Source organism: Jaculus jaculus, chromosome X (genome assembly GCF_020740685.1).
Source record: "Jaculus jaculus isolate mJacJac1 chromosome X, mJacJac1.mat.Y.cur, whole genome shotgun sequence".
In the NCBI taxonomy this organism is placed as follows: domain Eukaryota; kingdom Metazoa; phylum Chordata; class Mammalia; order Rodentia; family Dipodidae; genus Jaculus; species Jaculus jaculus.
In genome coordinates, this window is record NC_059125.1 from 129,124,769 (window position 1) to 129,141,996 (window position 17,228).

General features: G+C 38.5%; 1 protein-coding gene across 5 annotated transcripts in view; it reads right to left on the reverse strand.

Annotated features, from left to right (window-relative positions):
• The window catches only part of Mbnl3 (muscleblind like splicing regulator 3), a 116,096-nt gene that overhangs the window by 26,863 nt on the left and 72,005 nt on the right, over positions 1 to 17,228 (reverse strand). For all 5 annotated transcript variants that reach the window (XM_045140032.1, XM_045140033.1, XM_045140031.1 and 2 more), the window contains one exon: positions 9,826 to 9,990. In XM_045140032.1, the coding sequence (XP_044995967.1) occupies positions 9,826 to 9,879 (54 nt within the window). In that variant the 5' untranslated portion in view covers positions 9,880 to 9,990. The remainder of the gene's footprint in view (positions 1 to 9,825; positions 9,991 to 17,228) is intronic.

Genomic DNA, 17,228 nt, shown 5'->3' on the forward strand with positions numbered 1-17,228 from the left:
AATTAAGAATACCAATTCAGTATTCTAGTAGAAGAATAAAATCTATTTTAAAGTTAGAGATTGTGGTGATTTCACAGGTGTGTGTTCATTCCCAGCATGCCAGTTTGTATATATTGAATCTATAACTGTTTTGTGTGTCCATTATACCTCAATGAAGTACTTTAAAAAAAAAAATCAAGGAGTTACTCTATTGTAGTTTAGTACAAAACACTCTGCAGGTTTGGGGATGGGGAATATAGGAAGAACTCAGAAGATCAAGTAACTCACAGGTATTTATAAACATATCAAGGAAAATACAATATAAATAGGCACTAAGAGTTATAATGATCAGATTTTGGACAATAATATAACCACTAAAACAACAAAAATCCAGACAAAAATACTTGCATTGCTATGAGAAAGATAATTATAGTACAGAAAAAATTGTTGGGGAAGGGATATAATGGAGAATGGAATTTCAAAGGGGAAAGTTGGGGGAGGGAGAGTATTACCATGGGATATTTTTTATAATCATGGAAGATGTTAATAAAAATTGAGAAAAAAAGAAAAAAAAGTAAATTTCAAAGCTATAAAAATATGGTGGCTTTGGTACAAATCAAAAATTAAGGGTGACAAAAATATGCATCTAGTATCTCACTAGTGTTGGATCATAGTCTTCAACTGGTTCATATTCATAGTTTTTGTTTACTCTTTATACATTTAACGGCTGGTGAAAAATATATAACACAATAAACTTTTACTAAGTTAAATAAAGATTTTTAAACCATTTTTTCACTGCTTAAAACACTCAAAAATCACAGTGCAACAAAAGTAGTTTCAAAACTAGTGGCAGAGAAAAATGAATTTAGGAAGATTTTAGGTAAAAGGGTACCCCTGAAGGTTCTTTTTTTCTGATAAATATGTGCTATGTTAAATCAAACAATATGAAAACCATGGGGTAATATATATATATCTCCACATATACATGTTGTCTCACATATATGTATGTATTCTTAATTTTGAGTCATACTAAAAGATACCCAATGTAGAGTTCTCAAAAATGGTTTTGTAATACTGTAGATCAAAATATGTCACTTCTTTTTAAAAAAATGACACATAACTAGACATATTTATAGGGCACAATATGCTGCCTGCCTGCACAACATATACATAAATAAATTTGTGCTATGCCATTGAATTATGCTATGCATTATGTATACATAATCCATGCACATATTATACAATGATCAGTTCAGAGTAATGTGTATATTCATCATCTTAAACAATGATCACTTTTTGTGACATTTGAAACCCACTGTTTTGCCTATTTAAATTTTTTTAAAGTTAATTAATTAATTAACTTGAGAGAGCGCGAGAGAGAAAGAGGCAGACAAGAGAGGGAGAATGGGTGTTCCAGGGCCTCCAGTCACTGCAAATAAACTCCAGACACATGCGCCCCCTTGTGCATCTGGCTTATGTGGGTCCTGGGGAGTCAAATTGAGACCCTTTGGCTTTGCAAGCAAACGCCTTAACTGCTAAGCCATCTCTCCATCCCTATTTTGGCTATTTTATTTTTATTTATTTTTTTATTATTTTTTTTTTTTTTGGTTTTTCGAGGTAGGGTCTCACTCTGGCTCAGGCTGACCTGGAATTCACTATGGAGTCTCAGGGTGGCCTCCAACTCTCGGCGATCCTCCTACCTCTGCCTCCCGAGTGCTGGGATTAAAGGCGTGCGCCACCACGCCTGGCTTTGGCTATTTTAAAATATGTATTACACGACTGTCAATATTGTCACCCTCCTGTGAATTGAGACACCAGACCTTATCCCTTCCATCTAATTTTACTTTTGTATCCACTAACTCACTTCCTTTCATACCTTTTCTTCTCTACTCTTCCAGTCTCTGGTAACCAGTATCTTCTATTCTCTAACTCTGTGAAAACAGCTTTCTCTGCTTCTATATATAAATGGGATCATGTGGTAAAATATGAAACTTCTTATTGAAAACTGGTTCCAGGCGTCCCATGGCTAAAGTGTCTGGCATCCATTAGAGGGTTAAGAACAAGACTACATAAATTAATATTGAGCAATTCCTTAAAAGTTATTAGGGAAATTAGGAATGGTAGTGGGACAAATTCAAAATTATCTTGGCATCACAGGTTTTCACATAAGGTCTCCTGATAGTTCTCTCAGCAAACTTCTGAACTATATAAGCCTATGTAAAAGAATAATTCTGATAAGAAAGACTATCCTTTATAGATAAGATTGTCAAGCATTAGTTTTGATGCTTTGTTTATCATCCACTAGGGAAAAGATTCTCACAGCACACTCCAAAATCCTAGCTTTTACTTTATATGTGACCACCAGCAAGCAATTCTGAGGCAGCTGCTGGTAGCATAGACTATAACCATGAACAGTGATGTGAGCAGGCCCACATGATCTCATTAGTATCAAGCTCTAGCCAACAGAGCTAACCAGCCCCAGAGGAGGAAGGACACAGAACTGGCCAAGAAGAGATTACGCTTAATGTATCCCATGAGAATATTGAAGAGAAAGGGAGGATGTTGAGATTTGTTACTATCAAAGAAAGCTGGGCACTGTAAAGGATGCCACATATAAACACCCTCCGCTTAGCTGCAAATTGTGTCACATTTTCATTGAACTTTTAAAACAAACAGATCTCATACTGCTCTTTATTAACAAAGTAGCAGCACAGCAGCAAGCCTGTTGTATATAGTTCACTGTAATATAAAAGGAGCTCTAAGATGTGTGGCATACAAAGTGACGGGAAAGGATCTACATTACTACTTTGGACCTGTGATTGCAATTGAGGGTTTGTGAAGCCTGCAGCTTAAGTCACTCAATGGAGAGAAAAGCTAGTTCTCTGGACATAACCCACACAATTTCATTATACAATTTCAAATAAATAAGTGTGTGTGTGTGTGTGTGTGTGTGTGTGTGTGTGTATGTGCGTGTGTAGGGGAGGGAGATTGACAGGGGGAGAGAGCAAGAGAGAGAGAATATAAATATCTGTCCCAGAGCCTTCTGTTGCTGCAAAAGAACACCAGACATACGTTCTACTTTGTGCATCTGACTTTGCATGGGTACTGGGGAATCAAACCTGGATTATCAGGCCTTCCAGGCCAGCACCTGTAACTGCTGAACCATCTCTCCAGGCCACCTTTTGCAAATTTTGCAAATAACTTTTTTTTTGTTTATCCATTTGTTTGACAGAGGAAGAGAGAGAGAATGGGCTCGCCAGGGCCTCCAGTCACTGCAAACGAACTCCAGATGCATGTGCCCCCTTGGGCATCTGGCTAACATGGGTCCTGGGGAATCGAACCTGGGTCCTTTGGCTTTGTAGGCAAATGCCTTAACTGCTAAGCCATCCCTGCAGCCTGCAAATAACTTTTAAACACATGGCTAGAGCCCCTCTCAGGACATTTGAGAAAGACCATACAAACAAAGAACCCTCATTCTTCACTAATCTCAATGTTAAGTCTACCTCTTGGAACAATGGTTGTTAAACAAATAAATAATATGAATCTTCAGTTTTTGCATCTAAAAGCAAAATAATTATCTATTACACAATGTAGTATAATACACATGAAATTATAGGCTCATAGCATAATAGCACTCCAGGAATTCCTGTGATGTGATTTGGTCAACTTCAGGCACTGTGGCATTTCACATAATAATAATAATAATCATAATTATTTAAGAGGACATTAACTTTATAGTTGCGTAATGCCTATCTTCTATTGACTTAAAAAATTTGCAAATATCATTTTATAATACATTTAATGTCAATTAAAATTTATTTTAATTTCTGTTATTTCTTTTTAAAAATTATTTATTTATTTGCAAGCAGATACACACACACACACACACACACACACACACACAGAGAGAGAGAGAGAGAAAGAGAGAGAGAGAGAGAGAGAGAGAGAGAGAATGGGAATGAATGCCAGGGCCTCCAGCCACTGCAAATGAACTCCACATACATGCACTACTTTGTGCATTTGGCTTTATGTGGGTACTGGAGAATCAAACTTGGGTCGTCAGGCTTTGTAGGCAAGTGCCTTAACTACTTAGCCACCTCTCCAATCCTATTATTTGTTTTAAAATTATCAATTTTAGTGCACAGAATAATGCATTAATCAAATCTTAAATAATTTAAATTCAACTACTTATTTCTAAAAATTAAAAAGTAAATAAATGTTTGCTAATGTAAAGAATAAAACCCTTTAAAACATTGGAATCTAGAAATATTAGAATGTAGTAGATTAGTATATATCCTTTCCTCCTACCGTCTTGTCCTTTTATTTATTTATTTATTTGTTTTTGGTTTTTCAAGGTAGGGTCTCATTCTAGCCCAAGCTGTCCTAGACTTCACTCTGTAGTCTCATGGTGGCCTCGAACTCATGGTGATCCTCCTATCTCAGCTTCTCAAGTGCTAAGATGAAAGGTGTGAGTCAACATGCACAGCCATATTTGTGCTTTTTGATTGCTTTTTTGCCTTGGTCCTGGTATTACATCATCTCCTTCATTTCTTACTATATTAATGACAAATAAACATAAAATCCTGTTTTTAAGAACAATACTTGGCAAGTAGAACTGCAAAAATAATATTAAATATGGGTATGACTTCAGGTAGACTCAGATGCGTCAATCTGAGATTTAAAATAAAAGCCATGGGGTGGTTGAGGGCATTTGTGGTTAAGACTCCATTACTCGAGACATTGTAAGCTACAAAAAGCATATAGCTGAACCACAGGGTGAATATACTCTAGTGGATCAAGTTGACCTATCTGCCAGGACTTGCTTTCATGTGAATCACCATATGCAAAGAGGAGCTATCGGACTTTCCCAGGTCTGTGCAGGTCTAGATATACAAAATGTCTCAAGAAAAATATGTTCAGAGCCTTATAACATCGTATCTACTTTATATGAATATACATCACATCTAGTAGTAAGAATCATTCTGCCCGTCATTTAAATTCTTAGTTGTAAAGCAGATTTAAAAATTTTGGCTTTGCTTGCGAGGAATCTGGTATGTCTGCTTTGCCTACTATTCTTCTACAGTGTCATGTTTACTGCCTGACTATGCCAAGGGAAGTCCTTGAAAACACACACACACACACACACACACACAATGTATGTGTGTGTGTGTGTGTGTGTATATATATATATATATATATATATATATACACATATACATATACATATATATATACATAATTATATATGTGTGTATAAATTTTCATTCCTGTTATCACCAGAAAAAAAAAATCTCTTTGAACTGCACTGAAACAATGATGCTAGGGAGCCATACCTTTTGTTTGGCTTGCTAAACTTCCTTAATAAAGCCAACAAAAAGGTCTCAGAGGCAGAATTTTATATTAGCAAATATCAATGCAGACCTGTTAAACACACTGAACCAACTCCTGCTACAGCAAGCATTCCACCCAAATTGACTAGGTGTGGTTTTTATGCATTGTTCAGTTACAAGAGAATATGTTCTGTAGCTCCCATCCCATTTAGGTTGACATTCCCTTTATCTAGGGACTTATAATATGCAGGCTGTATTCAATTTTGCAAAGGCAGATGTGCTCTTTTGGTATCCTAGAAACAAATCAAAGTATGCTTTGTGGAAAGACCTGGAGTTCAATCCAGAGATACAAATGGTTATTAATGTGCAATCATACAAATACAAAGACTAGAAAATTTTAAACAAAAGTTTGACTGTTCTAAGGACAAGTTTCAAGTTATTAGTTAGGGAGGTGATTAAGAGATAAAGAGCTGCTTGGGAGAGAGTGGGTGCCATGGAAATTAAGTAAAATTATACATTAACTCCATAATAATATCAAGATCAGGATCTATAATAAAGAGATTCCTTCCAAATGAGAGGGTAAATTCCATGTAAAACTGCTCACACTAGCTTAATTACATCACGTCTACAAAGCAACTCTCTGGGGCAGGGAGGAGGAGCTTATCAGCCATCTCAGGGTTATAGTTTTATGCACAGGAGGGCTGCCGAAATTAATCCTCTATCAACTGATCACCTCTCAACAGCTATCATTAAATGATCTACAAGGTAGAAGAGCATTTTTCTAATTGTTCCCCAGGGTTTTCTATGCAGTGCCTCATATCTCGTAAGATGCCATAAAATAATTGACACTCCTGTGTGTCCTACCAGTTACCTTCTGCAGCTCAAAATCTGAAATTACCCTCATTGAAGGAAAAAGAGAAAGGGGGTCCCATGATCCAAAACATGGAAAGTCAAACTAGGAAGCCCACATTGAGAGGCTCCAAAACTCAACACGTTTGTTATTTGAGTTTTAAAAAGCCCGGACTGGAGAGATGGCTTAGCAGTTAAGCGCTTGCCTGTGAAGCCTAAGGACCCCGGTTCGAGGCTCGGTTCCCCAGGTCCCACGTTAGCCAGATGCACAAGGGGGCGCACGCGTCTGGAGTTCGTTTGCAGTGGCTGGAGGCCCTGGCGCACCCATTCTCTCTCTCTCTCTCTCTCTCTCTCTATTTGCCTCTCTCTCTCTCTCTCTGTCACTCTCAAATAAATACATCAAAATTTAAAAAAAAATGAACAAAAGCCCTTCCCTGTTCTTCCAGTGTGATCCAGCATGATCCATGAAGTATGGAGGACTGAGACTTGGCATGAAGAGACTCTCACTGCTTGAATAGAAGGAACATGGTTAGCTTCCCTTTTATCCCTGTCTTACCCTATGCTGGCTGCCTAATCCATGAGACAGACCATGTGACTTGACAAAGCTGACCTTTGACCTTTGAAAAAATATGATGTAGTAGAGGGTGGGCTCAGGTGTTGCACAGCAAAATCTTGCTCCATTCCTTGCTCAGTCCTATGATAGCCTGAGAGTGGTAGTTTCTAGTTAGCTCTCCCTACAGTTTCATCCCCCTAGTTAGAAATTCTCTTTTCCCATGAGTTTTGGAGGTTCCACATACAAGTGAAATTGTGTGGTATTTGCCTTTCTCAATCTGACCTATTTTGCTTGGCATAATGTTCTTCAGGCTAATTCACAATGTCTCGTTTTCCAATGATGCAAATATATATTATGTGTGACATCACCACATTTTTACTTGTGAAAATGTGCACTTTTGCCAATTGTACCTCAATAAGGTGGGAAAGTAATTTAAGAGTCCCATTGGTTAATTCCCCGTTTACTCACATTTTTTGGATTCACAAAGGTTTTTCATTTCTTTGTGAACATTATTCCCAGTATATAAGTCTTTCTCTTCCCTACTTCCATATAGAGGGGGGAAGGAACTATAATTCTTCAGCTTGTGAAAGCAAAGGAAAGAGTTTCAATAAAGAGTTTGTATAAAGTATTGCTGAAGGTCAATCAATTGGTTTAGACATATAGTTAGTTAATCAGTATTAAGTTCGAAGGCAAATGTTTTGGACAAACTAATATTGTAAAACACAAAGTGTCTTTATCTTACCTAAGCTGTCTAGACATTCTGCAAAAGAGTATCATGGAACAAAATGCCAATGACTCAATACCCCTCCTGCCTGTTGAGGCACTTATGTACACAAATACGTTAGCTAAAGGATGCTATATCAACCCATTGCTCCTTGAGTTCTGAGAATCAGCTTTGTAATGAGATAGGCTTTTCTGAGATCATACCATCCTACTCCCATATACATTGGCTTTTCGAGGTAGGGTCTCCCTCTGGCCCAGGCTGACCTGGAATTCACTATGGAGTCTCAGGGTGGCCTCGAACTCACGGTGATCCTCCTACCTCTGCCTCCCGAGTGCTGGGATTAAAGGCGTGCGCCACCACGCTTGGCCTACTCTCATATTTTCACTGCATCTGCAAATTAAGTACAACTCCCAGCTTTCAGTGTGTTTATGACACAGTCACTGATAAATGGGTAACAAAGGTAACACAGCCCTTTCAAACTGATCTTGTTAATGGTTTAAAGGAATTATGCTAGTTGGAATTTGAATGAGATACCACTGAAGTCAATTTTAGTCCCCAAGAACTGTAGCAGAGTGGGGATAGTTTTCAATTATCCTGGAGAGGTGCCAGATTCAAATGCAATTTTCAATTTTAAGGAGTCAAGACACGTTTAACTTTCAATAACATTATATTAATAAGTGGAGCTTAACTGCCTTTAAACTATCCACTCACTGATCCACAAAACACTAGGTGCTTGTCTAGAATGACAACTGTAATCTTATTAATGTCTGCAAAGGGAAACTCTTTAAGTAGGTTAAGGTCTAACTAGCATCAGACGGTGGTAAGCATTCCCAAAGAATGTCAAGTTCATGGGAAACAGGCAACTGCAAAATGGTCAGAAGCAATAGGAAAAAAGGAAACCAAATTCAACTAAATGCACCATGGCATCCTTGTTTGGACACTGGAATAAAAAAAAAGGTATGTTATGGGCTGGAGAGATGGCTTAGCGGTTAAGCACTTGCCTGTGAAGCCTAAGGACCCCAGTTCGAGGCTCGATTCTCCAGGACCCACGTAAGCCAGATGCACAAGGGGTGCACGCTTCTGGAGTTCGTTTGCAGTGGCTGGAGGCCCTGGCACACCCATTCTCTCTCTCTCTGTCTGCCTCTTTCTCTCTCTGTCACTCACAAATAAATAAATAAAAATTTTTTAAAAGGTACGTTAACAAAAAACCTCTGTAGTATGAATGAAGCCAAGTTTACATAATAATAACATGTCAATGCAAACTTCTTGGTTCTGGCATATCTACTATGGTAAAAGAAAGGTAATAACATAGCCAGGAATGGTGGCAAATACTTTTTTTTTTCGAGGTAGGCTCTCACTGTAGCCCAGGCTGACCTGGAATTCACTATGCAGTCTCAGGGTAGCCTCGAACTCACAGTGATCCTCCTACCTCTGCCTCCCTAGTGCTGGGATGAAAGGTGTGTGCCACCACGCCCGGCTTAAGTGGTGAATACTTTTTTTTTTAATTTTTATTAACATTTTCCATGATTATAAAATATATCCCATGGTAATTCCCTCCCTCCCCACCCCCACACTTTCCCATTTGAAATTCCATTCTCCATCATATTACCTCCCCATTACAATCATTGTAATTACATATATACAATATCAACCTATTAAGTATCCTCCCCTCTTCCTTTCTCTACAAATGGTGAATACTTTTAATCGCAGTACTTGGGAGGCTGAGGCAGGAGACTGTTAAGCTTAAGGCTATGTCAAGATCTCATCTCAAAAACAAAGAGCTACAACAAAACTATCAAAGAAGAGAATTTTGTTTGAGTTACTATCCTAGAATTTAAATGTTTCCATGTCACAATAATCAAACCACTCATCTTAAAATGCTTTTCTCTCCCCCCCTTTTAAAAAATATTTTATTTATTTATTTGACAGAGAAAGAGGGAGAGCTAGTGAGAGAATGGGGCACGCCAGGGCTTCCAGGCACTGCAAACGAACACCAGATGCATTGAACCTGGGTCCTTTGGCTTTGCAGGCGAACACCTTAACCGCTAAGCCATCCCTCCAGCCCTCTCCCCCCTTTTGATACTCAAATGCAACCAGGGTTTCAATTCTACATATCTGATTGCTCCCTTCAGATGAACATATCTGAAGTGGTAGTTAGGATATGAGGTGTATCCTAAATCTTGCAGTAACTCACTGCCCAAAGGCTCTGCAATGGCATTCCAACATAAACACATATGCCTTGAAAAAATATATGGAGTTGTGGGCATAACTCAGGCAGTACTGCACTTGGGCAGCATCCAGCACCAGAGCAGACAAACAAACAAATAAACAGAAAATCCCCCCCCACACACACACACGGGCAGTCTTCAACGGCTGCAACGATGACTTACAAGAGATGACATTTGAGCATTTTGGAGCATAAGCTGCATCTGCTGGGCAAACATGGCTGCGGCAGTCTTCTGTTGAATCAGATTGTTCCTCCCATTAATTTCCAGCTGCGTTTTTAAGTGTGGAGGTGGGTGAAGGTACTTGCAGTTCTCTCGAGTGCACCGACCCTAATAGGGAAGAGTGAGACAAATTTTCTATTAGCGCTTCTCAAATTGTAGTACAGTAAAGGAAATAATAAAAAGCTAACTTATTCAACTTTTATCCTGTGCAAGTGACTGTCAAAGATACGGTACATGAAGGAGCTCATTTACTTGTCGTGGAAACTTTGCATAGTGGCTTTTCTTAGACTTCATCTTTCAGGTGGTGAGGAAAGTGAGACGAAGAGGTTAAGTGACTTGCCTATGGACACTGCTCAAATGAGAATTAGTGTAAAAACTAATCTGGGGAGTGGGGAAATGGCTTAGCAGTTACAGCATTTACCTGTGAAGCCTAAGGACCCGGATTCAATTCCCCAGGACCCACGTCAGCCAGCTGCATAAGGGGGCACCTGTGTCTGGAGTTCGTATGCAGTGGCTAGAGGCTCTGGCATGCCTATTCTCTCTTTCTATCTATCTGTCTCTTTCTCATAAATAAATAAATAAAATATTTTTTAAAAAAAAACTCATCTGGTCTTCTTCCAGAGGTCCTCTGAGTCACTCTGCTCTGTTCTACTTTGATAAACTTCAAATTATATTTAGAACATAAAATATTGGAAATAGTATATCATCAAACTAAAATATAAATTACAAATTCACATTGAAATCATCCAGCATGAAATGTACAATCACATCTGTTTTAAATAAGACTTGGGATTTGGATCCACATGTATAAGTAATTAAGGCAAGTTAGGAAAGGTATTTAATAATCACAAATTTCAAGTATATAAATTCTGGACCCCACTAATCGGGACAGATTAGGCTCTATTTTTTCCCATACCCATATAATGTGAAAAATATCCCCAAATCCACTAGCATTCTGTTAATCAAAGAATAATTTCCGAGAACTGGCTGTTCAGTTGCTATTTAGGTTCTGGAAGCAATAGCCTTACGTCACATGGCTACTTGACCAAAGCATTTTGACTTCTTATTTCAATGTTTTGTTGCTGATTCTTGCACTTTCAGTGCAGGATAATATATAAGTTCCATATGCCTTGGAGTCCAAACATGGTGGCTTATGTCTGTAATCCCAGCACTTGGGAAGCAGAGGCAGGAAGATTGCCATAAATCTGAGGCCAGTGTGGACTACAGAGGGGAGATTCTATCTCAAAAAACACCTGCATGCCTTTGATGTCACCTAAACTTGCTGACACAGCTGCTGATTATGTGGTAGCAGAGCATGCCCTGGAAAAGTTGTTTATTACAATGTCATAATATGACCTATTATTGTATGTTAATGTGAGCACTACATGCAGCAACTAATGACTATCACGTTTGGGTTAGTAAATCCACCATAACCCCTTGAAGATAAGCACAATCGTGAGTAAAACATTTTCCCACAGATGCTATGATTCCTTACAGTCCATGAGGTTAGTAGAGGGAGGAAGAAGAGAGAAAAGCAAAAGAGAAACTTTTAGTTTTTTTCTTTTCTCTCTTTCTTTCTTGACTCATGAGTGCAAGTTGCTAAGTCCCCTGAATTCCTAGAAGAAAAATGTGTTAGTTCACCAAGTGTTTTCATTCACCACGTGCTAGGCATTTTCCTTATGTATGATGCTTAAATGGCATATGCAATCACCTCCATATTGAGTTATCTTTCAATGAAAACGTTCTACCGTTTCACCGAGAATCAAGGTGTGTCTTTCAAAATTTTATAGAGCTACTTATAGGGGCTGGAGAGATGGCTTAGCGGTTAAGCGCTTGCCTGTGAAGCCTAAGGACCCCGGTTCGAGGCTCGGTTCCCCAGGTCCCACGTTAGCCAGATGCACAAGGGGGCGCACGCGTCTGGAGTTCGTTTGCAGAGGCTGGAAGCCCTGGTGCGCCCATTCTCTCTCTCTCCCTCTATCTGTCTTTCTCTCTGTGTCTGTCGCTCTCAAATAAATAAATTAAAAAAATAAAATAAATAAATAAATAGAGCTACATATAATGCCAACTTAAATGCATTGTATCTGCTCTTTTTGGGAGGAAGGTCCTCATTAACTGTAAGATATATGAATATATTCTTTTTAATGACATACTCATTGTACATATTCATAGTGTAGAGCGTGATATTTCACTGCCTATAAAAAATGTACAATGATCACGTGAGGATAATTAATTTACCACCCTATGCACTTATCAGTTCCTTGTACTGGGATCATTTCAAATGCTATTCATGTAGCTACTTTGAAACGTGCAATTAATTGCTGTCAATCATAGTCATCCTACTGGGCTACCCAACATCAAAGTCATTTTCCCCATTCAGCTACGCTACTTTACCTGTTAGCCATATTAGAGCACTGGGGTCCAAAGGCACTATTGGCAAAAGGCTACGTGACATTTAAAACATAGTGTGAAAAAAAATGAAGGATAGACTTAGCGTTTTCTGTCAAGTTTTTACTCTACTGATCAATTTATTTTAAATCAAATTAAAGTGATTTATAAGATTTTATAATGTCTTCACTTCAAATGTACCTTTATGTATCTCCAAGTCCCAAGAAAAGTATTTATAGGTAGTAAGAATTGGAAACACTAAGAAGTTAATCCTTCTGAATTTTACAAGTAGCCTAGGAAAAGCTATATAACTTCCACACATGTAATGACTGTAAGGAGATCTTCATGTGTGTTTAAACTCACAATCATGAGGGTCTTTTCTCCATGAGGGTATCCCAAGGGAAAACCATAAAAGTCATTTTACATCTGCCATATCTTTCATGAAGGCAAGAACAGTCACTGGAATTACAGTGCCTCGACCCTCTATCCTCCACTCATATAACTGAGATTATCTGGCTCAAAATCCACAGTCTGGAGGATGCATAGCACTTGGTGACTGCTACAACCAGGCATGCTAGCTTATGCTTTTACTTTAGGTTTTCTGTTCCTCCTCCCACATCCCAACAGTAAAGATTTCCCCAAGGCTCGAGCTTAAATCCTACACTCTCTTCTCTCATCTCTTTCCCTGGAGAAAGGGAGTTGTTCCAACATTTTATGCAGCCCTGCAATTGTCCAAATCTTAAATCTCTACCTACCTCTGACCTCTTTTCGGAATTTCAATCTTTTCCATCACCAGCTGCAGCTGCATTTGGTGATCTTGCCTCCTAACCAGGTCTAAATACCTTACTACTGACCTTTGTCTATCTTTCATCTTGCTGCATACTCACATTCAGGGCCATTGCATCAACCCCTATGGTTTGGGGCAATTACATAGCATTAGTGAGAAAAGAAATTAGGCAGCTGCTGAGCAGCATGGCCTTAGGATAGCAAAGCCTAGATAGCGTATTAAGACAATTAATATATGTAACTGTAGAATACAATTTGTAACCTCTCTGCAAAAGGGGAAAATAAAAGTCCATAAATACTGTCTTTTATATTCAGGCATTCCAAACAGTAGATTATTTTTAAAAGAGAAAAGAAAAAGAATAATTGGGAGTTTAACATTTATTGAAATTTATACAATCTTAACATCATTTAGATTTACTGTAATCAAGAAAAAGCAGAAACAAAGGGCAGAACACAGTGTATTTGGTACATCTTTTTGCCAACCCAGAGATAAAAAAAAAAAAACAATTGAACATGCCTTTGTGATTTTACATCACTGACCATTCCAAATAGGAACTTTTTTAAGTTTTGTTTTTGAGAAACTAATGATATTTTTACAAAGGAAAAACAGTTCACAGAAATAGAAAAAAAAAGAGAATTACACTTTAAAAATTGCATCAAGTTGGGCTATAAAGCTAATGCATGGGATATGAGGCAGCATGAGATTTAAAGGGACTTATTCATCTTAGTTATGAGATTTTACTTGATTTATAAAGCATTCTTTTTTGAATGACACAATCCATAATTTGATTCTATAACAATGCAAATGCATAGCAATACCACCTTACCACAGACTGCTGCTTATGTGAAAGAAAGCTTATATAATAAAAAAATCTGCATTTTCTATAAAAACAGTAGATGAGGAGACCAAGTAATTTAATATCTATGCTGTGCAATATACTGTTACAAAACAAAACCAAGGCTTGCATATTTTTTTAAGCTGACTTCAGAACTCAGGATAATGTATTTATATGCGGAACACTTGGTGATAATAAACCTCTAGATAGGATGCATTCTTCAAAAAGCCTAGATTTAGTTATAGCCTAAAATCATTTAATTGGCACGGTGGAAGATACAAGTGTTATTTTTGACATTTGGTAACTCTTGCTTTTCATCCTTGGAGGGATACAGGGTCTAGCAAAGAATATAGAACATGACGGGGTGTGGATGGAGAAAGGAATGTCCTTACAGAGTAGATATTCCACAGTATTCCTGTGCTTTAGAAAGCCAATGACTATGGACTAGAAAGGTTTCCATGAGGTCCCTAGGTCAGCTAAGCATGCTGCGTGGGCCACAATGTGACCTACCCTACCACCGTGAATCCATATTAGCACCCAAATTATCTTGGGTCTGAAAAAAGCAATCAGTTGCGGGCTGGAGTGATGGCTTAGTGGTTAAGGTGTTTGCCTGCAAAGCCAAAGGATCCCTGTTCGATTCTCCAGGACCCACGTAAACCAAATGCATAAGGGGGCACATGCAACTGGAGTTCATTTGCAGTGGCTGGAAGCCCTGGCATGCCCATTCTCTCTCTCGAATAAAAAAATATCAAAAATATATATATTTATTTATATATATAATTTGATTATATATATATATATGTATGTATATATATAAAATCATTTGCTTGTCTCCTTAGTCTTTTGTGTTCTGATGTAGTACCAGAGGGCCAGAGTTGCCATGTGTTAGTGTAAAGTGACTGGGCCATGCCATAAAGGACTCTCCATGTGCTAAACCTATGACAGTTGATCCTTAGTGCAGAACTTGCTATATCCTAGAAACAGCCACTAAGGCTAGCCAAGACATGTAAATCAATCTCTCCCCACCCATCTAATATGCACACAGAATTGAATAGAAGAGCAAACTCACTTATGCTTTCCTCAATTTCCTTTTCTTTCCACTTTCTTTTGGCCTTAAAAACATGTCATTCCCATCTGGTCTTTCACTATGTTATTGAGTTAAGGAAATAGCAAAGTGATTCAATAGGAAAGTGGTTCTCTGCTGAAATAAGTGCACTGATGAGTCTTCCAGCCACCTTTTCCCACCTACTGTCTTTGAAAATGCAACCAAAAAACAGCAGGGGGAGGGAATGGCCAATGACATTTGTGAATTACATCTACATCAAAAAGTTGATAACAGACAAAGGAGAAAGTTGCAGAGCATTTATAAAACCTCCCAAATTCAATCTATTGCCTTTTTCGTACCTTCAGGCTTTTCAGAAGTGAATAAAAAGCCTTTGACTGAGAGAGAAAAGTAGCATTGTAACAATTCAAACCCTACCTAAGTCTTAAGAGTTATGAGAGTCAGAGTCTGTCAGATAACAGGACTTACCATGTACTTGGTGGTAGAAAACCCCTGTGAAAAGGACTTTTTATGTTCATGAGAAAGCTGTACTATCCATCAAAAACAGAAAAGGACCCCAGGAAACTGAAAACTACCCTTTGTCAGTCACAGTATCTTAACAAAAACAGCTGTTTACAGAATGACTTGCTTCTTCAAATACATTTGGAGTTATGGATGTGGGGGGTGTACCAAAATACCCTCTCCCAAATGTAATTATACCTAGCTTACCTTTTCAAAGACATAATCTTACCAATCTGTCAGACCATTAAGAGTTAAAAGTTAAAATGTTAAACACCACCATACAGATACTTTGTTCAGGAAGAAAAATATGGTTATTCCATTTAATAATCATATGTTAATTTAAAAAAAATCTGATCAATGATGTCCCATTGTAACACCATTATGCTCATAGGCATGGCTTCTCAGAAGATAAGACAGCTTGAGTTTAGAATTACAGATCATTAGCACTTTAGAATGTCTGCTTCCTGCAACCATGCAGGCCCTATTGGAACTAGGAAAATCCTGGAAAGGCAAAAGGCGAGTCACACTTCAATCCAAGTTGCGTCTTAGCCAGATCTCAGCACATTAATCACAAATTCCTCCTTTTCATTCTCTCAGAGTTCTGTCTTTTTCATAATAGAGACAATCTGCAACATATTCTCCCCCAAACACTGGACTGCCAATCAGTACTGAGATACTGCACAAAGATTATCCTTCAACTTGTGCATACCCAAAGATTTTAAGTAAAATAAAGATTTTAAATATGAGATGCAGGTAAGACATCTGAGGCAAAAGTTTTGATACATATCTCCTGAATATACTGAAGGCAAAATTTTTTTAATTAATTATTTATTTATTTGAGAGCGACAGACACAGAGATAAAGACAGATAGAGGGAGAGAGAGAGAATGGGCGCGCCAGGGCTTCCAGCCTCTGCAAACGAACTCCAGACGCGTGTGCCCCCTTGTGCATCTGGCTAACATGGGACCTGGGGAACCGAGCCTCGAACCGGGGTCTTTAGGCTTCACAGGCAAGCGCTTAACCGCTAAGCCATCTCTCCAGCCCTGAAGGCAAAATTTAATGAGGCTGAAGACAGACCACCATGGAGTGGGCCAACTAAATGTTACTTAATGTTGTAGTCAACACTGTGTTCCCTTTGTTGGAACCCTACTTTCTTGACACAACCCACAGGCACATACCAGGGCAGTGATGGTTTCAGCGTTAACCAGCTATCTATCATGTATGACTATGCAAGAAGCTGGGAGAACATCAGAATTTTTTTTTTTTTTTTTTGCCTATCTGTCTCCAGAGAGCTTTTAAGTTGCGACCTCCAAAGGATGGAGAGAAGATTAGGTTCAACAATTGTCTGTTGTTCTAGTTTAGCCCTCCAAGATAATTTGATTCCCAGGATTGCAACAATTTATGGCCAAACCTGATTTGAAGGACCATCTTGTACACTTCTATCTGTCAGAGAAAAAAAAAGTGAATGCCAAGAGGCTGCGCTAATTTTGTCCTTAGTAAGCACGGAAGTCAAGTTTCCAGGCTCTCATTACCCAATATAGAGTCTCAGGTCAAATGATTCTCTCTGTAAAGATTTTCCTGAAGCCGTTTCTCAGCCTCCATACCACCTTATCTCTCCCTTATTTGTGTCTCCAACTGGAACCCAGTATAGCCATTACACGTATCAATAAATGCATCAACCAATTATCTGCATGCCCGCCTCCCCTATTAGGCTATGAGCCTCTCTCAAGGTAAAACTCTATTTTCCTCAACTTTCACTCCCAGGGACCTGTCTGT